At 38.6% G+C, this 27,772-nt stretch overlaps 1 protein-coding gene across 2 annotated transcripts; it reads left to right on the top strand.

The window, feature by feature from the left end:
* Nucleotides 1-27,772, top strand: LOC139729818 (ELAV-like protein 3). 2 transcript variants are annotated; one of them, XM_071640745.1, is made up of 7 exons: nucleotides 1-421; nucleotides 9,482-9,688; nucleotides 15,409-15,512; nucleotides 19,779-19,932; nucleotides 21,120-21,399; nucleotides 23,538-23,600; nucleotides 24,718-27,772. In XM_071640745.1, the coding sequence occupies exons 1-7, from the start codon at nucleotides 406-408 to the stop codon at nucleotides 25,043-25,045; spliced, it is 1,152 nt and encodes a 383-aa protein (XP_071496846.1). In that variant the 5' UTR covers nucleotides 1-405; the 3' UTR covers nucleotides 25,046-27,772. The 2 variants fall into 2 exon arrangements, with proteins under 2 accessions (XP_071496846.1, XP_071496847.1); XM_071640746.1 differs by lacking the exon at nucleotides 23,538-23,600.

Raw genomic sequence — 27,772 nt, 5'->3', positions numbered from 1 at the left:
TTCGTCAGATGGGTCGTGTGAATCGTCCATTCAGTTTTTACCCTCACTAGACTACTCGCGCATATTTTGGTTTGTACAATATTAGTCTACTAGCTTATGTTATTTTCTTTTTCTTTTTTTTTTTGGTAATCGTAGGAAGTCTTATCCTTTTAAACGGTATTTTATCAAGAGCATCATCACAACCGTCTAGTTCTGCCGTCGCGACGTTACGTTATCATCTCTCTCTTTGCTCTCTCACGCGGAGTTGGAGGTTAATGTAGACTCGATCCCTCAACGCTGACCGACCGAATACTCCTCCACGTTTGCCCCATCAGCGTATGGTCGAGGATATTTGCTTCGAAGTCAAAAGGATTTATTCTCTTCCTTACCGTTTGATTGTGCGTAGCCCTCTTCCTACATTTTCAGATGATCAACGTAATTGGTAAGTGTTCCCAACATTGTTTGATACTATTCTACACGCCAAAATTTTTATTCGAACTAAATTTAACGTTTGCTTGAAAACGTGTCCAAGGACAAGCAGCGCCTAACGACGTAACGTTTTTATACAACCTGAAGTCAGTGAAGATGTACTAAAATCTCGACACTGATATTGCATAAGTTGGTGTGTCTCCAGTTCATGTTTGACCATTTCTACTGAATGAACTGTAATTTAGATATCTAATGCATTAGAAAATCCACCTGTTCACTCAGTTCAGTACAATCGAATCTGATTTTCTTTTTATTATTCATGACTCCCGAAGTTGTAAATTTAATCGAAATCGCACCCTACCCAGACAGCAACGACTTGACTGAAGTTTGAGGTCGACTTGAGGACGACTTCTGAACTTGATTGACAGTCGCCGGTTCAGAAATTTTGTACCCCTAACAATACATGTTGGGTCCTAGAAGACGCTTCACTTGTGTAGAGAGTAAAAGTTTAGGCCTACTTTCGACGTGGTGATCGACATGGTCAGGATGTGGAATGTCAGCTCATCTTAACTGATTTATCAAAACAATCGATTGAAAACAGATTTGATAAACTCACTCACGTCTAAAGTTTGAACGTGAATAAATAACGTAACGTTAGAATCCTTCTTTAGAACCTAGAAAATGCCATGCAGTCAGATAACGACGTGGAGTGCGAGGTCGAAATAGATTCTCAATCTGACAGCCTCCATTTTAACGTGTTCTAGAGACTATTAAAACGTTAGAACGAGGATCTAATGGAGATGATAATCATGCAAGTTGCCTTTTTAGATCTGAATGAATGACTATGAGAACACTCCATTTTGAATCTAATATGTAAAAGAGCCTGCAAAACGCAGAGTATTCGGAACAATGTCGGCCTGGTTCTTCGTGTTTTCCTGTCCCGAGCATCAAGCGTTGACGGATTCCAGTTTCCCGCCTAGCTTTGTCAACGTGCGCTTATATGCCGGTTCTTGTGCGGCAACGGAGCTTTCCCGCTGGCTGTGCTCCGCGGAGTCGGTATGGCTTGTTGAGCTGTGCGGCTCCCACACACATAGTACATCAAGGTGTAACTGTTAGAAGGCCGTGGCTCGTCGCACGACTCGCGAGTCCAGCACGCGTATCGGCGGCACAGCCACGCGAACACGCACTGCCACACTCGCCGTTACATACACGGCATGCGAATGCTGCATGCCAGTGTCGCGTGCCACGGCTTCTGTTTACCCTTCGTGAGATTACCGCTGTGGCTTACGTTATGACTGAGCAGGAAGAAAGGCGACCCTTTCTTCTCTACACCAGTGACCCTTTTTTGTCTGCTCCTTTTTCCTCAAAATTTTCCCGCTGTCTAACTGTTAGAATCTGGGTTAAAATAGTTATTGTGCTCTGACTGCAGGTTTATTGTGCAGTTTCTACTGGGACATTAGGATCTGTGGCAGTCTGTTGTGGGCCAATTCTTGCACGCCTAGTGCACTGAATAAGCTTTGTGCTTTATAAAACAGAAAAACTTTGACTTGACAGTTGACTCTTTAAATAGGAAATCATAAAATCATTGTATAATATGCGTAATATTTTATATCTTGCACTTGAACTAGAGTCTAGTAGATTTCTACTAGTTTAGAATATAGACTAACTGGTAACTTTTGGTTGACAAAGGTAGATTAGACAACTCTAACTGTTACTTGTTAGTAACTGTGAAGACATCAAATTAGTTTGACTTGGAACATTAAAAAAAAAGCAAGCAACCAATAATTCAACCATATAACGCTGTCCAAAATTTAACCGCCGACTACATGTAACACCTATGCTTTTGCGCATGGTTGAATTTTGGCATGGGAGGTCAAAAACCTTGGTGCATTTTTTTTTTTTTTTTAATTGCTGGAGATGAAATAAATGCAATATGGGAATTTTGCTACTTTATGCTAGGCAAGTTTTGCAGATGTGCTAACTCGAAATTTATTGCTAACATACAAGTCCGAGATATCTAATGTTGAGTATAATTTGGCAATGACACTGTCCAAATTCAGCCCCTTGCTACATGTAGAAATTTGTGCATTTGCATGTGGTTGAAATTTGGCATGGGAGGTTGAACCCTAGTGCAGGTTTTTTTAATGTATGTAGATGCAGAGGCTATATCATCCAGCACAGCTCTTGGGCCAACAACGACCAAATCAAACTTGGGATTCCATTTGATTTAGTCACCACCCCCTCATACTCGACAGCTTCAGAAATGGATTGTCAAATTGATTTCCAATCAAGATTGCAAGAGATGTAGTGTTACCATGTCTTGTACTGTTCAATGATCTAATTGTTGAATGAATCTATTAAAAATGAAACATCAATAGTTCATATTGGAATAAGATTCACATTGCTTCATGATAAGAAAATTCTAGAAGGTAGAAGTACAATTGTATGTGATAGTTGACACTGGAGAAAACAAAATATTAAACAGGATGTTTCAAAGGTTTAGCATCGACAAGATACAGGCTCGAAACGGAGGATCCTTTACACTGTTGAACTGAACTATTTGGTAGTTGTAAACCTGTTAATCCGATATACATTTTAGACTTGACTACAAAAGTTTGCAAAACTATGCAGATTTCTCAATAAGGGAACTTGATTTCTTTGTACTCCACATATAAAATTTGCATAAGCAAAATGTAATCTGCTGCTGCATACATCCTTTGTCAGTATCTATGGCGGGGTAAGCTTCACATGTGAAACATGCTATGAGGAAACTCTTTGCATGAAAGTTATTCCCGACCAGTGTGTCCCAGGGGAAATTAAGTAGGTAATTGCACTGTCGACATGGATATGTTTAAACATGCCTGAAATGTGTTCCTTGCATGCAATTACTGGACTGTGCATTGTCCCTCTTTTCACAACAAACTGTCAGAATGAGATAACACAGAATTACCTCAATACAATTGGGAGATGATAATGAGATACACTGCTTGATGCTTCCCATAGTATTCATATGTATAAATTGAATATGGTCTATTGGGACACGAAGTCCAGGTAATATTTCACATTTATTGGACTGATTTAGTCGTAACAGTGTGGTAGTGAGAATCATTTAGACAATTTGTGAAAGGGAAATGGGCAAACTACTACGCATATTTACTGTATTTCATGGCTGGTGGTAGAATGGCTACTTCTGGTATAGGACGTGGAAAATTTTGTGTTATTGAACAAAAAATGGTAGAATTCTGTTTAAAAACTTCTATGCCCAATGCTGCAAGACTTGTGTGGTTATGCTATGTGTTAGGGTGTGTGTGTGTGTGGGGGGGGGGGGGGGGGAGATGGGGGAATGGCAGGGGTGATGGGGTGGGGGAGTGGTTCATATCAACCAAGACCTACTTGCAGTTTTCTCGAGACTAGATGAATCGCTTTAGACATGAGGGAAAGAGTGCTGCTGTCCTGTAGTACAAGCCTACCAGCAAATGGGGACCAGTTTTCCGGCTACATGTAGATCATGTTACACATGTGCCCAATTTGCTGGTGGGATCTGTGTCAGATCTAGGGTTTCCCCCTTTAGACCCAGTCTTGTTTTCATTCGGATAGCACCATCTTAATTCCCCACATTAAAACTCAAGCCATGACGGCACTAAAAGTTTATTATATCTATGGCATTTGTAAAATGATATCAAAGCAGTTGGGGTCGACAAAAGGATGCAATTGAATGCTTTCTGGAGCAGCATTGCAACTGCAGTACCTCAATGTAACATTTAGAAACTTCCCAAGTAGCCTTTCAATTAGAAGTGCCCGACGCGAGTAGGCCTCCGGATATTTTAATCTGAATGACATACACGTGTCCATGGTGCTAAAATATAATCTTGCAAGGTTTTCAGAAACAAGGGCATTTTCCCAAAGATATTTCTACACCATGGGCAAGTCTCCTGTTGGGAGGACATGTGTAACTTGAGCTGGTGTTTGGAAAAACTGTTATCACAAATGGCTAAAAGCAGGGCGACTGTACAAACAACATGTGGTTGCAGCGGTAGTGTTAACAATAGGCAACCCCAAATATGTCTCTACTAAACCTTCCACGTACGAGACAAAGAACGAGTCTTACTTTAGCCCCCATCCCCATCCCCCCCCCCCCCCCCCCCCCCCGAATTCTATCCATTTCCGAGTGTGCAATGTCATGGCTGCTTTTAGCAAGTTCGTGTATTCCAAACCCAAGGCACGCTCATGCCCACATTGGGTAAGCATGAACGTATTATGATTAGCCCCCAAGCACTCATGTAAAGAATAGCAGGTGCCTTTCAAGTTTGTAGGGATCAAACATGGCATCATTGCAAGCTTACTGAGAATGGCTGAGAAGTAAATTCGTTTCTGCACATGTCTAAACTGTAGCCCTGAACTGGTTATTCCAGAGACTTTCCACCATCCCACCAAGTAACGAATGGATATTTTGCTGTAACTAATTGACATTTCATTAATTTGGGTATTTTGCTATAGGCCTAGAGCACATTTTCTGACGAATAAAAAAGATTTATGACCCCTGAAGGCTCAACTGAAAGACACATTTTCTGTTTTTCTTTGTTATACTGCAGAATATTAGACTTGAAATACATGTATGTTCATGTTTGAAGGAATTCAGTACACACAGAACAAAAGTCAGCACTTTTTATTTGCAAGCAAAAGCTATATGATTTTATACTGGAATCTCTGGAGAGATTTTATATGAATACCCAGATCTTGTGCATGCTCATCAATTTAGAGAATTTGCGCCAAGTGTGTCATATCAAAGCCGAAATTTGGGATCTTAATATTCGCCTTGGTTTTAGAATTACTCCTGTTCTATCTTAATATTACTAAAACTCTTTTCACATTATGGCATTTACTTAGCCTGGCAAACTTTGGTACAGTGCACTCCTGTCATAACGAACACGGTTATAGCAGAATTCCAGTTACAACGAAATAGAAATTCAGGCTGCAACAATTATCCTCTTTTCTTATTCTTTATTTGTTTGGTTACAGCAAAATTTCAATATAATGAAAGAAAACTGCCGGTCCCAAGGACTTCATTATAATGGGAATGCACTGTGCAGTGTAATTGTGAAAACCTTTTTGAGAGAAGCGTGTATGATGCCAACATTGGCAGGGTGGTACACACTGCATTACTTATTTATAAAATCTTGTGAAACATATAAAAAATATCAGCTCTTTTAACCTGACTCAAAGCAGAAAAATCAAATCTTCCTTAGATGTAAACACATTATATGAAGGTAGATTAACTGGAGTCAGATGTATTTCTTGTGGCATAGGATACTGTATCCAACAGGGATGAAATGTAGAATGACATCACTATACACTTTTAATTATGTCGGCGAGGTGCAAAAGATGTGTAAAACCAGTGTTTATGTTGTGTGCATGAAGAACGCTTCGCTCGGGATGTGCCCTGCATTACTGATGCATGTAGATGTTGAGATGTAAGATTCCTTCTTGGTTGGGGCAATTTCCATTGTTGGCCACATCTCCTTCCACACACGACATCTGCCCATCCTCCATCTCTGATCACAATCGCCTCGACTACACAATAAATCATTGGGGCCAGACATATGTGGCAGACCGAGGAAGCTACTGTTGGCTGTGTATGCCTTCTTGACCTCCTGCCATTGCCGTCAATCTATTGTTGGGTGCTCCTTGAATAGGAATGGTGAGAATATACAGGGAATGGAGCCTACATTCAGTCTACAATAGACACTTGTGTACATGAAAATTGTATGATGCTAGACAGATGTTCCTTTTCACTTGTACGAATAAGAGCAACTTTGCTGCTTTCCCCAAAGAAGTTGGTTGTCGGCTTTTCCATTGCAGCATCAATTAGGTAGTATGTAGTACACTGGACAAAAGACACTTAAGCAGAGGTGTTTGAAAATGGTACTAATGTAAATAACATAGTCTTTGTCTTGTCTGATATGCAACGAGCTTACTGGAAACGTGTTGTAAGCCATGTGTAATGAATAAAATATGCTACACAAATTGGCAATACTTGCTAGAAGTGCAGCTAATAAAGCTGTGGGTGTGCACACGTATCGCCATCATACATCAGACGTTCGGGTGTAGTGGGGCAGAAACTATGCAGGCTGGTATGTTGGCGTGGTTCATGACCTACATAGGTGTCTGGTGAAGAAGGGGGGAGAATTGGCGATGGTGGACACGAAGGCGTGAATGCACACAGGGCAAACGATCAATAAGAAATGCTGTAGAAGAAGACTAGGGTAGAGGTAGGGCTGACAGACGCAGCGTGATTCCATTTCTGTCATCTGTGCAAGTGGCATTACTTGAATAATGAAACAATTTCTCTCTCAACTGGGATTACTCATCCCAGAGCAATTTGACGGTCAAATTTCCGAGATTGGGAAGTAGGTTTTATCTCTGATCAAACTATCCCTTGATGTGATTAGCAGAGGTTCAGATAGATAATTACTCAAATGTTTATGTAATGTTTACACAATCCCTACACGACTTTTCATAGTAATACTGTATGTACCTGGTACATTGTTCTGTTGAATTTAGATATCATCAATTTTCTTTGCGCCTTTGAAATGTAGATATTGAAATTCGGGGAATAAAATATTTCTAAGCAAGTATCTTTTTTCCTATATTTTAATTTCATGATATGCTAACTTGACATTCTAGATAAACAGTTTGCATAACGCCATTGCACAATTCAGGTAAAATTGCACTAGACTAAATCCTGCCATGCACATTCACTCCCTTTATATCCAGACCTTCTCCATAGCGACACATTACTCGCATCTCATCTTGCATTTTCCTCCAGACATAGCAGGAATTGGCCTCTCTCACTCGATGTTATCTCCGAAGTCTGCCATCTCATCCCCCCCCCCCCTGCAAGATTTATTGCATCCAATATGTCCCTTTTGTGTCTAACACAGATTTACTTGCACGTGTCCACCATGTTTGTATGGTGCACAATTGGGGGTTTTCTACAGGAAGAGTCTCGTAACAAAAGCAGTGTTGTATAACATGGTCAATAGAACATGTTTATGCCCCCCCTCCCCCCCCCCCCTATTGGGGGATTTTTCTTGAACATTGAAAATATTGTTGGTCAGCAGGCTCTCCTGCTGCAAGCAACATTGTGTTCAAGGGGAAGTAAATCTGAAAATGAACTATATAAACTGCAAATTGCTACAAATATTCAATTTACTGTCAAGTTCATGAAATATCTTGGACAAAAAATAGATTATTCGAATTGCAAGTATTTGCCTTTTTGGTTTGTCAATTCTAAGGACATGTATGTTTACATGATTTCTCAAAGCACCCCACTTGTAAACGGAACACTGTTTGGTTTTGCGGGTGTTGAAGTGTAAATAGAAAATATTGATTTTTGTTTTGATCCATCTACAGCAGCTGTAGCCCATAATCAAACGTGCCATGGCATGTGCACTTCTGCACACTGGGCATTTTTTTTTTTCCTACCAGGATGGGTGGCCCTGGATAAAAATCAATCTGGAAAGTCGTTAGATAATTGTAGCAACATAATTGGCTTCAGTTATTGAAATATCAACCATTGAATGGCATGTTGATATGAAAAGTAATGGAGCGTTACTGTGATGTAAGCCAAGTAAAAGTACTTTTTTGTCCCCTTGCACATCCAATTTTGGCAATCCATCCAACTTTTCTATTTACTATTTTCAAAGTGCTGATGAAAATACACAGTCTCGCATCCCTCTCTGCATCCTTTTTGAGTTGCCACATCAACTTTTTTGAATTTTTCTACTTTTGGACAGAAAAAAAGGAAATTCACATCTAAGGCCTACTGATTGTAATGTTGTCCATGCATTGCATTGGAATCTCCTGATAGTGTGTTTACACTATTGTACTCCGCAAAAATGAGAAAACAGCCCTGTTACAATGTACAAATGTATGTAGTGTGCTACTGTGCACTGGACAATGTTGAGAACATCAGCACTGGTACTCTGTAGGTAGTGAAGGGACAAGTTGTCTCTACATTGTATACATTCATGTTCATTGTATGCACATTATGAGCCGGGCTTGGTTTCAAAGAATATTCACATGTACATGTTGTACTAGGGTCCGCTAGGACGTTATAATGTGGTTTCGCACTGCCCCATACGCGATTTTCAAACGTGTCCAAACTCGCCCTAAATATTTCAAAACCTAACACTTGCATCGGAGTCTGCAAGGGAGTATGCAAAGTCTGGTGGAAGACACTAAGATACTTTTACATATTACGGAATAACTTGATTGCTCGACTTGAAGTTCTGCTGGCTATACTTGGCAGTCGGTCATGGTATGATACCTGCAAGGTAACGCAGCCATCGGTACGATATATGTACAAGTTACACAGCAGCATTGTAAAGTCATCCCAAAATTGTTTATAGTGTAAAGTAACGGCAAATATTCAACTTTTACTTGACTTTGGAGAATTGGATGCAAGTATTTTGGGCTGTGAAATGTTTAGCATTTATGCACGATTGAAAATCATTGTGCAGGCGGTGCCTAACTACACCAGTGCTTTGCGCTAGCTTGCAATTGCACATGGGTGCAGTGGCTTCTGATCAATATAGTAAGATAGCAATACGGTACTGTATTTGCTAGATATTTCGCGAGGTTTTCGTTTTCACAGATTTTGCGAGTCGGGTGCTTTTTGCAAACAGAAATAACGCAAAAATATTAACTCTATTCCCAACATGAATGTGACATGCATGCATACATTTCTCCGTTCAATACTATACTCCACAATCGCAAATTTAATCGCTTGGGAAATTGTCAGGAAGTTGCGATTCACGAAAAATTAGACTTGTCAAATATAAGGCGTATATAGTAGCAAAGACCTCCATCTCCTCTCTCTTGGCAAATCCGGATGAGAAACTACTGGTACTTTCTTTTTTTAATACTGGCCACATTTTTTTTTTTTGAAATCGCAATGTTTTTGTAAAGGGGGGAGGGTGGGTATGAACTTGTATGTTGTGAATGAACGAACATCTTTACCAAATGAAGAGCATTATATTATAGTATTTCCGTTTTCTTCTATTTACTGCAGACAACATGGAAGCTCAGACTGTCCAGCCTGCGATGCAAAATGGTGGGATCATGAAGCCGGTAGTGACAAACGTTCCTGACGAAGACAGCAAGACGAATCTCATCGTCAACTACTTGCCACAGAACATGGCCCAGGATGAGATGAAGTCTCTGTTTGGGAAGTTTGGGGAGATTGAATCCTGCAAACTTGTGCGCGACAAGCTGACAGGTGAGTGACCAGCTAAATTTCTAACTTCCCAGACTGCCAATCAGTCCACTGAATTGTGAAATCATAAACATATCTGGCCAAGCGTAAATGGTTCGGTCTTTTGTTTTAAGTTGATTATCCAAGTTTATCAAATTTGCTGGTCAAGTAGGGTACGGAGGAATTTGTCTGTAAATTTCTTTGTTTTTGTATTGGTTCAGGTCTCGCACTAAAATGTCTTTAGAGAAAATACTTTTCAGGGGTACCTTTACTTTACCATGAAAAGTGTTTTTTGTGTTTTTTTTTTGCCTTGGAGTGCAAAATAATTTCTAAATGTTTCACACCCAAAGGGGAGTTCTCCCATGTCAGTCGTGACACCTGAAAGGAACCATTTAATACCACAGCAACTGCATCTCTACTGTGCAGCCTTGCTTTGGTAATGATTGGAGGAAATCTGTTGGAGCTTTCCCTTCAAACTGGCATCTTCAGCCCCCTATGATTACAACGCAATGGGACATGTATACTTTCTGTGTCATTGTTTGCTTGATGAACGAGGCATGCCAGCCTCATGTCATGCTTCATAAACTTATCTGCATGAGAGCACCCTTACCCATTTCACATCACAAACTAATTGCACAATTACTAATTGCTTGTGAAAAGGATGATATGTCATTTTCCCATTCTAGACTTCTGGATGCCTAGATGAGTATGCCTGATCCAGTAATGGGGGTGGGGGATTAGAAATTGGAAGCATACGGTTGGTCGTATATATTTGATCGTACTGTGTATGCCCATCATACACTTGTACATTTCATTAACGGTCAGCAACAGAAGCAGTTCATAGAACCACATGCATTTGACATTCGTAGGTATGACAGAATTTGATGCATGTTTACATCAAGATAACTTGCACAATAAACAAAATTCATGTATTCCTGAAGCATCTATATGCAGGTGATATTGCCATACAATGTACATGTGCTAGTGGTGCAGAGTGCGTGTCCCCTGTATATCATGCATGCAGGGATTAGGAGTCGAAGCGAGTGCTTCTGTCGGACTGTAATGAATCCACAGCCAAAAAGGCACAACTGCTCCTGTGTGCACTTGACTTCTATGCCCATCTACTTCCGACGTCTCGTGTCCTTCATTTTGGGAATTTATGAAGGGGTTTATCTAGTTTGTACTACGTCAATTACATGATTTATGGAACTGGCAAACTGTTTCATTTTCCAATGCTAGAAAATACCAGTCATAGAAGTGATGAAATTGTGCTGTACATGAAAACATTTGTATAGAAACAAAAAAAGTGAAATAAAACGCAACAAACAAATTGGTGGGGGGGGGGGGGGATGGGGAGGGACGGGGAGATGGTTTTCTGAGAAGAATATTTCAAAGCATTGTAGCACGCAAATGCGATAAAGTTTCATCTTTTTAATACACAAAAACTATTTACCATTCATTGGCAGAGTAAATCTTTTAAAGATCCATGTAGAATTAAACAGTAAAACAAATAAATGCCAATGAGATTGTTTGAAGGGATCATCTTATAGGGATCAAGAATCCCCCTTGGTAGATGAAAATGTATTTTAGTCTCCAGGAATTTACTTTCTCTTTAAAATGGATTGATCAAATTGCTGATCACCTCCTGTTCATGAGATGCCTCCTTTATCTGATTTTTAGATTATTCCATTAGCTGGAAGGCAGGTCCAAAAAGGCAGCAGGCAGTATGACAGACATTTGGACAATAGTTGCAATGGTTCAAGATGCCTCCTGTGCTTAAAGTGATTTATGTGATGTTTTGATGAAAAGACAGCAGGGAATTCGAGCAGAATTCAAGTAGGTGGTTGGACATGTGCAGCATTGCTCCGTGAATGCTTGGGCACCGTCACATGCGATATGGATCCTGCATATCAGACTTGGCATATTTACCAAAACAAGAAATTGGCTGATGGATATTCATAATCACCATATCCTGGTGTGGCCGAGAGAGAAAGGAACGTAGGCATTGTGTGCGTTTGCATTTGTATTTTTGTCGTACAGCTACCCGTCAAAGAGCCATTATCATAATTGATCCACAAATGGAGTGCTTGTATACTTGTAAGATACAGATGCATCCACTGTCAACTTGCTGTGAACAGAGAAGCATGTATTTATAACCTCAACCCTCCGTGACCTTATTTTGGACTGCCGAGGACTGGCTGCTATTTAATTAAAATGGCTACAAAATTTGTCGAGGCAAACCCTTGCTATAATCTTGATACACTACACTGGTGTCTGACCTGATGTTGATAGTGCACCAGGTTACAAGTATTGTGAGCCATTTTGGTTTTGAATAATCTTATGCACAAGGGTGTTTGAATCTGCTAATATGCCAGGGTAAACCAAAAACATTGGAGGTAAATGTTTTTGCCATTCAAACTAGCGGTAAATGTATCACACTTTGCATAAAGAATTTACCATTTCTCTGTAAACAAAGAAGCATGAATTGTGCAAATCTGAGAAACTTGTACAAAAATATGAGAACAATGCAACAACTACAAAATGTAAAACCATTACAAGTGTGTACCAAATGTAGAACTACTGCACTTGTAAATTTTGATAAAATCAGATGGGACAAAATGAGAATCAGATGGCAGTTCTTCAACATAACCAGAAACCTTGCGCTATATTAAATTTCAGATGCATATCATATGCAGCTGCAGGAGCATGCAACAATGTACATTATACGTGTACATGGTATGCATGCTACAAATACACCTAAGCTGTCCTGTGCTTGCAGTCTGCGGGACAAGAGGTCTCGATTGATCTCCATGCATAACTGATGCAGATGCACATGTAAAATGTCCTGCTTGTAGTATGCAGTTATCCGTTTCCCTTCAAATCTCCCTTTCAACATGATTGATGCTATGCTCTGGCCAGAAAGAGGAGAAAGAGGAAGAGAAGAGAATGGCAAAGTGCAAGCATTACCGCATTAGAGAGCACAGATGTCACATTTTCTGATTTTACTCGTTGTCTGACTGCGCTTGCAGGGACATCCCGTCTACTCTATCGCCGAGATAATAAAAGCGAGCTTGAGTTACTATAAGGAGCAAGCAACATGTAGCGGAGGATGTCATTTTGTATGCAACTGTTCATCGGTATAAAGCAACGAGAAAGGGCAAAAGGTGTATACAGTGGATGGAAATGCCAAGCTGTTTATCCTTTTCACTCAATGTGCCACAGATTTTTTGACAGCTGTGCAATATGACACAAAATTCAGAAAATGACATGAATAAAAGAAAGATGTGCAAAAGACTGTACTACTTTATATAATACACATACAATTCTTAACAGATCATTAAAATGGCAACGACATTGTGGCTATTCACAAATATCTAAGATCGTCAAGTTGAACTTTGGCACGAATGCATAGTAGAGTAATTCTGATGGGCATGTGGATTTTCAATTTGACCTGGCATGGCTGGAAATTGCGTCTCCTTTCAATGACAATTCCATTGAAAAATTCCCTTAAGTGATAAACATGTCTTATAGTAACTGGCACTGATGGTTTGAGAACACAGCAGATTTCTATCAGGGGGAAAATGGCTGTGTAACTATGAAGGAAATTTTCCAGGTGTGATGAATCTCTACATTTCACACATGTAGGACCCACTTACATTGGCATATGGCGTGCTTTATAAACAAAAGGAAATGGGTCTTGTTCTCAAATTGATTGCATAAGGGATCAAAATAAGAATATTAACTCGTTTATTGCACCAATGGTAGTTCTTAGAGTATGGCACACACTAACCCTCTCTGTTCCCCATTACATTCAGCATGCAGTTATGCTTAATCATCTGCAGTGGAGATGGTTGTTGACTAAAATTGTCATGAAAGTGAGGGCCAAATGTAAATTTACTTTACTATCTGAAGATGAACAACCTGTACAATTTATTTGCTATATTACACCAATCCACGATGAACATTCCAGCTGGATGTAAATGGATTTGCTCATAGTCGAAGTAAAGCTGTATGCGCAAAACAAATGATCCAGACATAGGGGACTTTGTGCATTGCCACCCTTTCACTGATGTGCTTTGGTGCAATTGATTCTTTGTTTTAGGCCTTTTACCTAGTGTGCGATATTAGAGGCAGGTCACATGATTAGCCACTTCCTGCTGTGCACGTGTGTTGCTGCTTGATAATGATCCAAGGGGAAAAGAAAAATTGACCCAATAGTGGTGGTAAACATGTACATGTATACATGGTATGAATAATCAAACACACTTTGCTTTGTAGAACACACTACACTCCTATAAAGCACTTGAAGGCATTTCCACTTGCTGTTGCATTAAAACCTTGTAACCCTTTTGAGGACTATCCCAATCTGGGATATGAAACTGGTAATTGTTTGAGTATTGAAATTTTGAATGTACCTTGTATGCAACCTCAGTGTCACTTTCTGTGCGACTGAAAATGAGTTTATATATCTCTACAGGCAAAATGTAGACATTTCTTCATGTTTAGAACAAAGGACTTCATACAGTGTACGGGTATCTTAGAATCCAAATCCTCCTTACACTGAAAATGAAGTGGAGGAAGCAAACTACACTGTATAGGTGTCATCTGTCCAATGTATACAGCAGTGCTACTGTCTCTGACCACATCCAATGTGTTTACCTCCACTGAATGTTACACCATATGCTTCTGAATGATTTTGGTGATTGAACCAGGGAAATCCCATGAAAGACTTGAGACTGTCGGAGAAAAGCTCCAATTTTCGGAGTGACAAAACGGCTTAAGTACAGTATGTTGACTGGAAGTAGATTTTCAGTATTAATTTCTGTCTTTTATGCTATCGAAATGTATTTTGAAAGGTTAAAGAATGATCCAAAGCTGATGTGCCTTGTTTGATAGAATTGCTTTTAATATACCAAAATTAAATGGGGCCTGTAATTGTCTGTGTTTCGTGGATAGTGAACTTTATACACATGTATGGCACAAGGGAGGCTTACAAATTCGCCGAGCAGCAGTACAGTAGCAACACTTGTTCCCCAAATGGATATTCTTTGAACAGTTTTAGTGATAGCTACTTTTAGAATATTGGTAACAAAATCATCAGTGGGTTGAATTATTTGAACTATTTGCAGAGAGTCACTTTCCACCTCAAATTTGGGTAGCAATTTCTGCAGATGAATAATAGTTCAAATGGTATCCTGTATACCTCTAGTAAAGGAAACTGCTTCTGCAGCAGTGGCATGAGAAATGTATCTAGCAATTTGATACCAGGAAAAATTTTCCCTGATTTGTACATGCGAGATACTTTTGATTAAAAAAGAAAAATCTGTATGAAATGATTTATTTGTATGATAATTGTTTGTATTGGGACAATTTATGAACAATATATTGCAACAACATTTCTACTTGCCTACATTGGAACATAAACACGACTGTTGTAGCAAACGGGTGCCACAATGCTAGGGTGTGTATTGATAGTACAGTGAAAGAGGTACATTGTAATGTCATTTCACACAGATTGCCATCAGTGCCATAGTCTGTAGTAAAAGTGTGAGCCAGTAATGAACTAATGTTTACATAATTTTACTAACATTGCCATTGATATTTATTTTGTATGTTTTGTATGTTTGCAATTCTGTAGTTTCTAGATGATCTATGATTTATGTCCATGACATGTATATAGATATTAGTCTTGGCCCTATTATTTATCATTTCTATTTCTTTTTGATTTATTTTACATTTTACAGGCCAGTCCCTTGGTTATGGTTTCGTAAATTATCTGAAACCTGCTGATGCTCTGAAGGCCGTCAAAACGTTAAATGGTCTTAGACTGCAGTGTAAGACCATAAAGGTACTTATAACTATTTTTTAATTTACTTTGTTTTGTTTGTTTGCATGCCAGTGCCACTTTATTTTGAGTGTTCAGTTTTTAACATTTTAATGTTTTATCTTAACATTTGGTGTGCTGCTCCTCTGCCTATTTGTATGATCTATATGCACAGGTCATCTTGCGTGGCCAACACTTGCAACGATGCGGACAAGCTGTCTGAAGAGTTTTTTTTTTTCCCTGTTTAAGACAACTATTTTTTATGCAATCCCCTGCAGTGTCTGAAAAAAAGGTGTTTGTTGTGCATCATTATTAGTTTTTGCTTAAATTGAACTGCAGATATCCATGTAATCTTTGTTTTATATGGGATGGCTCAAGCAAGTGGCAACATTTTGCTTTCCAAAAATATGTTCAAAATTTACCATGCATCCACACAGGCTTACCAGAGGGACCTTGAATGCATGATTACAAAATTTTGTACACTATGGAGTTGCATCAAGCAATTTTTCATAGACTTGTTTATAAATGAAGTCCAAGTGGCAGGAAAGTAATTGATAAAAAAGATGTTGCTTACATTATAATATGGATGGATTAAAATCATTTATATAGACAAAGATTGAACCTGCAAAGTTGAACCTGCAAAATCTATGCAATATCCTCTCATCCTATTTATGTGTGCTTTCACAATTACATTTTCCTTTAGAATTGCTACAAGAATTGAGCACCATTTTGGTTGTGATTCGGTTCTTTTATTTTTCTTTGTACTGTATCACAAATGTACACCACTTGCAAGCTTTTCTGCATCTGGTTTTTCTTGTCAAAAATCCTTGTTTCTCTTGGCTCATATAGGAAAGTTCAGGAGAAAGTTTCAAAAGACAATTTCCCTTTTTGATAATCGTCATTACAAATGACAAAATCTGTGCTATATAAGTCAGCTGTGTAGATACATGAAGTGTGCCACGAATCTTCTGGCCATTATCAAAGCCAATTCCTCACATTCAGTCTTTGTACACAACCATATTCAATTTTGTACAGGCTGTGGCAATCGAATATCGACTTCAAATTGAGACATGTAAGATCCCCCCCCCCCCCTTCCCAACAATATAGAAATCTACCCATGTTATGAAAAAAAGATCAATAGACACTCTATGAAAGTGCCAAGAGTACAAATATTTCTAAATCCTTGTCAATTGGAAATTCCAAATTATATTCTTGACCTTCAACTTGGAACATCTTGTGCTTTAATGTGGTCTCCTTTTCCCTCCCTAATGCCCTAATGCACAAGACGGGTCGACTGTAGAAACACCGCATGCATTTATGTGAGACTGTAGCATTTAGGAGGGGTTGAAAGGATGTCTAATATGAATGTCTGAAAAATTGCATTACTCACCAAACCACATGGGAAGGAGCACTAGATTTAATTTCCTGCAGCTTTCGGGACCTCCATTTTCTTTTAATAGAATATGTTGCAGATGTTATTATTTGTAGCATTTGTGCCTATGTATCCCTGTGTTTGTGTGTGTGTGTCTGTGTGTATGCGTACAGCTGTATGTGTGCTCATACATACTTCCATATGACATAAAGTGAATAAGGAGTAACGAGACTAGACATCCATCTTCAAAATAGGTGGTAGAACACATTTCTCAGATTTTTAGAGCTGTTCTAGTAATAAATTAATGGAATCGGACATTTGTCTCTACAGTGGTGAGGTGGTGAAACATTTTCCTTTAAGCATCGATGTGTTATACATGAGCATATTTGCAGTGACAAAAATAAGGGGAAAATATGTCTAGAGGTTTTTGCTCACAGGAAGATTACAAAGATGACTAGATATCTAGATGATACATTGCCTAAGCATACTCGGGACAGACAGCTCATGCATGTGGTGTTTTTGCAACAACTACCCAAGTGAACTGGAAAGCAGGAAGGAATAGGCTATTGCTCAATATTTGGGGGCATGTCAACTCTGAATTTGACTTCCTCTAAGGAATGGTACCCAGCACCCAGATAAGAGTGAGAGATAAAATAAGAAAGGTAATTGGCAGCATACAGGTTCTGCAGCTGTTCCAGTCTTCAGACTGATCCCCTCAGGTGATGACTGAGCCTTTCTTCCCTCCTGTAATCGGAGATAGCAAAGTGCTTCGGCGAGAATTGTCTGCAAACACGGCAGATCTGAAAGGGAAATCTAGTGTAGCATTTGCAACATATTCTTACACATTGGTAGTGGGATGTGTTGACAATGCCTGCTATATGTTTGGTCTTGATGCTTATGAAGTGGGTTTTCAGTATCGTCCCATATGTACAATCCTTTCTGCACTGGGATTATGGATTTTCAAATGACTTGGTTGGTCAGATGCATTAATGCATGTACTTTGATCTAATATAAATAACATGCACACCAACACCTATGATGTGTAATGGCTCCAAGTTTTCTTTGTAGTGTATACTATACTTGAGAATAATTTCCTCACCACTCCCCCCCCCAAAAAAAAAAAAAATGAATAAAAATTGAGTAGAGAACAGGATGTTATATTCACATGAACAGTGTTTCATCATCTTCAGAAGATAAAAGACCACATCTAATTATAAAGTACATCTTCCTAGTCAATGGAATACACCATCTACAATGCATTTTCGTGGCAGCACCAACCAGCCTACTTTATGAATTAGTCATGAATAAGCCCCTCGCCTACTTATGATAGCCAACACTGTTTATTGATGCACGCTCTGTCTATAAACGCAGGAGGAAGGAAATTGGCTCCCTTCCTGTATAATCTCTGGGTGTACATGATTATTCACCATCCTATGACTGTGTTCTGTGGCTAATTCAAAGGAAGCTCTTTGTTTCGAGTGACGCAAGCTTTCTCCAAGACCATGTGGCTTACAGGTGCTTTCGTAGTAGTGTGTAGGATATTTGAAGTAGAGGAAATGTATTGTTTACATATCCATCGACTTCATAATTTCAAACATAGCATATAGAACGGAAACAGGAACTTGCAAAGATTTGAGTTAAAGCTTCAATTCCTATAGCAGGATTATAATGCAAGCCTCTGATAGCATTGCTATGTCTAATAAGTTAAAATCTGTTTTTATGAAGTGTCTGTACATGACACATTGCAGGTATTGCTACAGTCTGATTACCATCAAAATTTGTTTCTTATATTTCACCATCAAATGAACCTCATCTGGTGGCTCACATCCAATCTCCACCTCCCAGACAATTTTTCTGCTGATCGCCACACTGCCTTTGCTTTGTGAGCCATAAAAATGGCAGGCGGGAAGTCTCGACCGATCTGCCATTGTTTGGCTGCACATTTGAGATTGCGGGGAGAGGTGCTTCAAAACTGCAATATGCGGTGGATTTGGTCGGGGTTGATTGCCAGACGTGTTGATGTATTGGAATTGGAGGAAGAAGGCTTGCTTTGCTGCTTTATACTTTTGCCTGCATCTGTTCAAATAAACTGTCAATCTGAATTGGACCATTCAATCAACTCTTGTACCCAGTGACTGAGTGCTAGGGATTTGCTGTCAAGCTGCACAAGGACACTCGCCATGATTGTTTCAAAATAAGTCGTCAGTAGATGGTTGTAAAATTCCATTCCATGCTCCTGTTAATTAATTTTCTCGATTGCTTGCACTTCTTCGGTCTGCAAGATTGGTCAAAAGGTTTAGGTGTGTCACATTAATGTATTGAGCCTGGATGTTTTGATATTTGCTGGAAATCGGTGATTTTGTTGGTTTTGCTGTGCAAGGAAACTACCATTCATTTTTTTCATAAAGTGTAACAAATGATTTCCTTTATGATGTAAATGATATAACAACACTGCTTTTAGAAATCGAAGCTATTTGGAAACTTTGTATTCCAAATGCCGTCATTTCCTCATCTGCATGAGCTGTCTGTATGCTTTTTGTCGCCGCAGATTAATGTAGCTATTACAGAGGACATACCACAAGGCATAATCAGTATGCTTACATGCACATTTGTTTTACAAGACCATAAAAATGGCTCAGATGACCATGCGCTGAAAACTATGATCAATTTAAAAAAAAATCAGTGTCAAGATTGTAAATTTTTGACACTTAAAGTGTAATATATCAAGTCTTTCACTCGAAAAGATATAAGAAGCATTATGTATTTGAAGCTACACATAATCTTATCAAACTGTCTCCGCTTATATACTGAACCTGTAAAGGCCCAGAATTGACCAACTCGTAACTACCAAATATTCATTGTGACAGATTATTTTTCCAGTGTTTGACCTTGATGTAATTTTTCTCCCATTTTTGCAGGTTTCCTTCGCCAGACCTTCCAGTCAGGCCATCAAGGATGCTAATCTGTACATCAGTGGCATACCAAAACACTACACACAGTGCGATTTGGACAACTTGTTCACATCTTATGGCCGCATCATTTGTTCGCGCCTCCTTCTGGACCATGAGTGTGGTGAGCATTATTGTCTTGTCTGACCTTTTAAACTCTTGTTCAGATAACAAGGCCAACATGAAAAATCTTTAGCCTGTATGTTATTGTTTTAAGACCTATATAGATGTAAACATATTAGTTACACAATTTGTCAAGTGTCCATTGCAAATATAGTTGGCAGCCAGTACTGTAAACATAAGGCACACACCGACTTTGGACATTGGGTGAAAAAACCAAAAAAACAAACATAGACATGGTACTCGCATTTGTGGATAACGCCCACCCCCAACTTTGGATATTTTTCAGGACACGCACAGAAAAAATGTGTGCCTTGTTCATTTGTTTATGTTAGCTTGTTCATGGTTTGATTCCTGCCCGTTAGACAGGAGTCAAACATTGTTCAACTTAGATAATGTAAAAGCTGTTTGATATTTTCATGTACAGATATTTTCGCAAATAGGTCAGACATTTTTGCGAGATGTTTTTCATGATTTCACACTGAGGTTTTTGTTCGCTCCACAACTTTCCTGTACATGGCAATATTTTTTTTGTGTTAAATTCTTGGTTTAACAGCGATTCCTTAAATTCATGAAAATGAAACCCTTGCAAAAATAACGGCTTTTACCAGTATATTCAAGGCATAAAAGGAAATGAAAATCTACATCCAGTGAACTATGATGCGAGGTGAATTTCATGTAAACAAATCCATTGTCCAAAAAACAGCTTTGCAAATCGATGCATTACAGAAATCTTGGTAAATCCTATCACACGTGTGGTTAGTTCGTGAACATGCTAGAGTCAAATTTCAGTGACTTTCCTATTTTCCTGGGAAAATCGAGGCACATGTGGCAAGAGGCTGCTGGGCACAGCATGCTGCTGCTCTCCACAGCAGCATCACAAAGCAAGTCGCACAATGCAATTATGAATGGTCTATTAGAGCTACACAGCAGCACTAATGCTGATGTGATCAGAGGAACATTATATACTTCACTGCTGTCAAGATGCTCGGGCTAGAGTCGAGCAGAGGTTGGAAACTTGTCATTGATATTTTGATGGGCAGTTGGCATGACCTAGAATTTGATTTACCTTTTTTCTTTGAAAGTTGATTGGACAATTAGCTTCTTGTGCTATATAAAGATTACAAATACTTCCCAAGTTTTCATCTCTTGCTGACAAGGGTATGAAACACTTTGTTTCCACCTGCACAGGACGCCCCCGTGGTGTTGGATTTGTTCGTTTCGACAGGCGCACAGAGGCTGAGAAGGCTATCGAAGGCCTGAATGGTACCGTTCCACATGGGGGAAAAGACCCTCTTGTTGTTAAATTCGCGAACAATCCTGGACAGCACTACCAAAAGTGTTTACAGCAGATGTACCAGCAGATGCCCATTATCTCCCCTACACTCTCCCCTCGGCGGGTTGGAGGTGCTTCAACGGCGGGGACCCAAAACTTCATTGGACCAATGAGACACATGGCTCACTGCTTCCGGTAAGACAAATTCTGTCAAAATATCCTTTCTATTCCTTACATGTATTTCAAGGAATGCCAGATTGGAATGTATCACTGCCATTTATTTTTTCTTTCCTTCACCTGATGGTGTGGAGTGTGACTATCTGAATATCTCCGCCGGTCTATTGTCGGTCATCGCTGATGCATGCAATTTACCGTGGGGAATATTTTCCGTCTTGATGTAGCGACTGTACTCCCAGTTGCTGCAAGGGTGTTGTGAACAAAAAGGTGCATTATCTTTCGAATAATCCAATGTGTGATTTACATTTGGAGTTAAAAATCAATAATATTTGGACTGGAATTATATCGCCAATGTTTCACTGGAGGAGCAAATTCATTACCTGGTTGAAGTATTCCCAGAAGACTCACATCTGTATGCATAACAAACGGGCTTGCTTATTTTTATTTTTTCGTTTTTTCTAACAATTTGCAAAATGCATCCAGTGCACACCGATGGTGTATTTGTGCACAGCGAGCAGTGTGCAATATCCCCATCCAGACATTGTTTAGAATACACCTGACAGAGTGTTTACCGTCCCATTAGCATGCGGTGCAGACGTGAAGCAGGCCATCGGTAGTTTCAATGGATGGTGTAACGGATCTCTCAGCCTTACCATGGTTGTCTTGGATACATTTTCTGATGCAATTTAGCAGGTTTCGGGCATCCTGTGCTGTTGGTAGGGAAAAACATGTGAATAGAGCAGCATAATAGTATATGCGGCGTTTGATCATTGCATATCACAACCTGCATTGTGACAGTGAAATTCCAGTTTGCTAAAATAGGTTTTTTAAAAAAGGATCTTTAGTAAAGGTGCATTTGTATCTAAACCTTTTCTATATAATATGTAAGAACCTTGTAAACAGTTTACTAGCAAAGTGATTGTTGCAGTTTAGTTCTCGTCCATCTACATTGTACAATGTACACTGAAACAGAAAATGTTCATGGGTTTCACTTCATAACCAAGAATGGAATACCTGTTGGTGGCAGATGATGCATAAATCTTGTATGACCCATTTTCCAAATGACCGCCATTTTTTCATCCTGTACTTTTAGATGTCTTGACAACAGGAGAAACCCCAAAATCAACAAAATATAATTTCTGGCATGGTTACAAGCAATATCCAAACAATTTCCATTTGAGAAGAAACTAGAGAGATATTAGATATTGAAAGCTGCCTTTGACTTTTATACTAATATTGTAGACATTTCCATTTGTTCGTCAGTGAAATTATTTCCGCATTACCAACATGTACATGTATTAAAACTACTATGCTCGATTGCATTTTATCAAACTTTGGAAAGCCAGATATAATCCAACCAGCGCAATCACATGTCTTGTTTCACTGGATCCAGTGATAGCTCACTTCAAATGGCTTTCGTCAAAGCTTTACACTGGCATCGCATCAAAAGAAAAAAAAAAAATACTACCATGCGAGCTGTATGAGATAAGATCATCAAGCAAAAGAAAAGCCTGCACAAACAACACTTTGTGACTTCAGACATTTCTCTCTCTCTCTCTCTTTTTTTTTTTTTTTTTTTTTTGGGGGGGGGGGGTAAATTGGGAGTTGGCGACTCTTGATCGCCCAGTGGCAACTAGTTTGCAGTTTTCACATGTGTGCAAACTACATCACCATAGTGATTACCTGTACATCTTTGGCAATGGGTCTTCGTAGTCGTTGATGTCTCTTTAGGAACATATGGTCAGGTTTTTGTCTTGCCTCGGATCATGTTCAAGGAACTTGTGCAAGTGTGTCTTCAAAAAAGATAACCCAGTGCTTTACTTCCAAGAAGCCTCTATTCGAAAGACTTTATTCGTACAACAGTCCCCCAAGTTAAAAAAAAAACAAAAAATTCAAGCAAAAACCAAGAAAAAAGCCAAATATCCTTTCACCTCCAGTCCATTCCCTTGTGTGTCTGTCCTTTCAATTTGTGTGTTTACTTTGACAACTGGGTGATATGCAGTTCTGATAATCATTGACATGCGAGAGGTGTGGTGTGCTTTGTTGTCATCAAGTTCTTTGAAGTGTGTGAGCAGCTCTTGAACAGAAAAGGAATCAAGTTTTAGAAAGCAATTTACTGTGCAAAGAAATTCCAACTCCCCCAACTTTGTATTTAGGTGGCAGCAAATGGGTACCAAGATGCAGGGCTTGATTGGCAAACTTTTGCCAAAGAACTTCATGTGAGTACTCCAGTTATTGAACACAACAGAACAAAACGAAAATGTTTTCAACGTTGAGTTTTACGTTCACCGTTTTCCAACAGCCTTGTGTATCATTGGCTGGTTTGTTGTGTGCATGTTCATATTACAAAGATGGAAAAAAGCCCTTTTTAAGTTTTGATGCCTTTCAGTTCCTTGAGCCATGCTGTATTTGTAAGTTTATTTCAATTGTTTGATAGTTGTGTTTTGAGTTGTGTGTTTTATGTGAGTGCAAGCTGAAGGACATGTAAAATAGTCTTGAGCAAATTGATCCGTCGCCAAATAAAACATCCTCTGAATTGTGAAATATTACAGTAATACTCTTGATTTGCTAACAGAAATGGTGTGTACTAACAAATCTACCTGTTTGGAAGTATCCTTATTCCCAAAACTGGATGTGTAATCACTGTAGATAAAATGTCCTACCTTGTTTTCAAATAATTCTTTGCTCTGTTACCATGGTATTCCTGCATTGTGTCTGCATCCATTTTCCTTTTATAATTTTGTTGTCTGCCAAGACACTGGCAGGTGAAAGGATATATTAGTAACCCAATTACATACATTTGTTGATTTCCACCTCCATCTATACTTTACATATGTATTTTATTTTTGAAGCAAACACACTCGTTGTCTAAACTTCTGGTTGTGACTGTTTTGATGTTTATACATGTATAGTATTTTTTTAACAGTTCCTTTGCAGCATCACTGTGACCTGTACATCTTTGCAATTATGTTTTCATTTATTTCAGGTTTTTCTGCTTCCCTGTTACATGTACTAATGCATTGATGATTAGATTTCAACATCTGTTTACAATTTTGTTCCTATGTCTCAGTTCAATGTTGAATATATATGTACTGCCAAGACTTGCAACCAAACTGCTGGTTTTTCAATCTTTGAACCGAGTATGAATAGGTTTTGAGATCCTTAAACTTTAAGGTAGATACACATTTTTATACATATTCCAATATGAATGCAAGTCGTGATAAAGAAACCTGATGAAAGACATAGACTATGCCCAGTTTTGTCTTTGTTTGTTTGTTTGTTTTTTTTTTCGTGTGTGAGGGGAATCCTAACGTACCCATTTTATCTTGGCTCTAGGTTCAACCCACTGACCAGCACAGATGTCATCTCCCACATGAACCTGCAAGCCATGACAAACAATGGCCAGGGATGGTGCATCTTTGTGTACAACCTTCCAGCTGACTGCGAGGATGGTCTGCTGTGGCAGTTATTCGGGCCGTATGGCGCTGTCACCAATGTCAAAGTTGTCCGAGACCAGCCAAACCAGAGGTGCAAAGGCTATGGATTTGTCAACATGCTCAACTATGACGAGGCACTGAGTGCCATTCAGGCGCTGAATGGATATCAGCTGAATGGCAAGCGTACACTGCAAGTCAGTTTCAAAAGCAACAAGCAGAAGTCATAGACTCTTGATTTGGCGGAAGGAAGATGTTGGCATATGAAGAAAAGAGCCTGCAACAACTTGGGCATTGTAAGGGACGTTGAACAAGCTGCAAGGATTTTTTTTTAAATCCTGGAGAGTGATATCTTCTGATATGATTGCTTTTATGTATTTGATGATAGATTTTTAAAGTCAGTTAAGATGCAAGTTGAGATTTACATGTTTGCATCACTACAGTTAAATTGTTTCTAGACTAGACAAATGTATCTTCTAGACATTTATTGATGTTTTATTCTTTTCAAAATCATTATTGGTGTTTGCATGTTTTTAAAACACAACTGTTGCGTTAATTATTAAGTAGAAAAGTTGTAGGATGGTAGTCTGTTTTTAAGACATTTATTGATTCTTCATATCACAATTTGATTTAAGGAGATGAATTGTTCATTTGTAGTAGAGTAAGTTGATTTCGAAAGCAAGGTAAAAGAACTTTAACCTTGTACATTGACATTGATTTGAATTTCTTTGTGGATTTGTGAATTTGGTTGCTTATGTATCTTTCTTTTCTCTCAAGAAATCATTCCATACAAAATTAGCAAAGGCAGGGTATGCCAGATATGCTTCAATTATTGAATAGAAAATATTATGTCTATTAATATATTGACATTAACATTGTGCAATGGGAACACATTGCACATGAAGAAAATATTTGATTGTAAAATAATGCAGAGTGATTGAGAGAAAAAAAGGTATTGTATAGAGAATATAACAAAAAATGCTATATGATAGCCAATGAGCAATGCGAACTTCATAGATTCTCATAAAAAAGAAAACTTCCTTTCTTCCTAAAACAACTTGTTTGAAAAATGTTCAGAATCGACAATATCCAATTGAGCTTTCAATTGATCTGGATATAGGCTCTATGTAATTTGTATATTTATGGTCCCAACTAAGATTGTCAGTGTAAATATCCAACTGAGGAGTTGCGTGTGTGATATTGTGAACTTGGAAAAAAAAAGAAAACTTAATGTCAATTGGAAAAGTTAAGTTATTGATGGATGAAATATCAAGAGTATTTGATATTCTCTTGAGATTATCATTTCACTTAGTACATTTCAGTTCAAGACAACGTTGATAAAAGGCTGAGTTTTAAGGTACAAGAACATAATTTGAAGTTTTGACATTTGTGTTTAATATGTTCTGTGATGTTTGTGTTTCCACAATGCTGTGTTTTAGATTTTAACTGTTGCAATATGTAGTAAACGGGTGCTACAATGAAACTGTTATTGGTAGTACTTTTTTTGTTTTACATTCAAGGTTAAGACAAATTGCAAACTTGTGGTGCAGTATCTTAAAATGTTGCTTTCTTCAAACTGCAAAGAAGTATGTACAATTGTTGTCATGCATGTTAGACTACATGTACAAGATTAACAAAAAGTTATTTATAGAACAGCTAGCATCTGTAGCACCTGTAGGGCATTTCTTTGGCGAGGCAGATTTGCTGAAAAGGGAGTTGATTTATTGCAAGAAGTGCAAATGATTTGACGTTTCAGTGTCTCTTTGTGTTAGGTTCCAGTTAAATACACACCACTTCAACAATTATTAAATTCTTTTTTGGCTTCAAGTTACAAAAGCATTGAGCAGCAGTTGAAATTAAGTGTGTACAGTGTTTGTAAACAGTCATTCTTGAGGAAAATGCCTGCAGATTTGTCAAAGTGTACTGTGATTACTGACATCCAATTTCCAAAGGTGCATTTTTATAAGTAAAAAAGAGACTGGTGAAAACTTTGATAACAAGTGTGGTTTGTAAACATGTACAACTAGGAAACTGTCTAATGTCCGTCTTGTGGCTCTTTGAACTGAGTAAGATGCAAGGCTTCGTAAGTAAGTTCATTTCTACATACTTCCCACTATGCAACAGCACCACTCTGCTGCCATCAAAGTCTCCCCAATTTTCTTGATCATGGTCAGTTTCTCTGGCCACAAACGACCAATGCCTTGACATTCGTGTGTACAGAAAAAGACGGATAGATGTATGAAATCTTGTATAAATAACTAAAACCATCTATTGAACAATTTTTCTAAGAAAAGAATTTACAGAGACCGTGATGGTACTTAAACTAAGAAACCTTTCCCCAATCTGCAGCTATAGAAGAGCTTTTGATCTACCGAGTATTTGTATGTGAGGTATTTTGTACAAAAGATTTGTACATAAGAGCTAAAGATTCAGTGTCTACAATTGTGCCACTCATGGTACAAATGTAGTATCTAGATTCACTTGAACAAATGGATCAAATCATTGTAGTAATTCAGGGGAAGTATGCATGTGTGGCTTCTTCCAATCAAACTTGAAAATGGAGGTGAAACCTCCTCTAGACCTTAAACCCCCTGAATTTTTCATTTAAAGAGTTAAATAAATACAACAAAAGGTTGCATTAGGTTAAGTAGAATGGTTTGACATAGGATTGTTGTCATCCAACATATTTCTTTCTTTTTGTTTTTCCTTCGGACACTTTTCTGTAAACTTTAAAAAGTGACAGAATTTGAACCATGTAGATGCAATTCACTGCAACCTTATTGCGTTGAAATTGATGGCTCTGGTGCCTGCTGTTTTCACATAAAAAAAGGTGTGTTTTAACTGGAGCAGCAAGGCAAACTTTGCAAAGGATGTCCACAAAGCTATTGGGACCAAAAAGGAGGATGGAAATATCTGCAAAAAGAAAAAAAGAAAAAAAAAAACAGATCAAAGGAAAA

This window comes from Diadema antillarum, unplaced genomic scaffold, assembly GCF_040938485.1.
Source record: "Diadema antillarum isolate AM-2024a unplaced genomic scaffold, OU_Dant_1.0 seq00000264_RagTag, whole genome shotgun sequence".
NCBI lineage: Eukaryota > Metazoa > Echinodermata > Echinoidea > Diadematoida > Diadematidae > Diadema > Diadema antillarum.
The sequence above is the reverse complement of the archived record's forward strand: the minus strand, read 5'-3'. Positions and strand labels throughout refer to the sequence as shown.

Excerpts from the sequence above, each read along its gene's own strand:
- LOC139729818 (XM_071640745.1), top strand. Across the intron at positions 9,689-15,408 it reads TGTGCGCGACAAGCTGACAG|GCCAGTCCCTTGGTTATGGT; the intron begins GTGAGTGACCAG and ends TACATTTTACAG. Across the intron at positions 15,513-19,778 it reads TGCAGTGTAAGACCATAAAG|GTTTCCTTCGCCAGACCTTC; the intron begins GTACTTATAACT and ends CCATTTTTGCAG.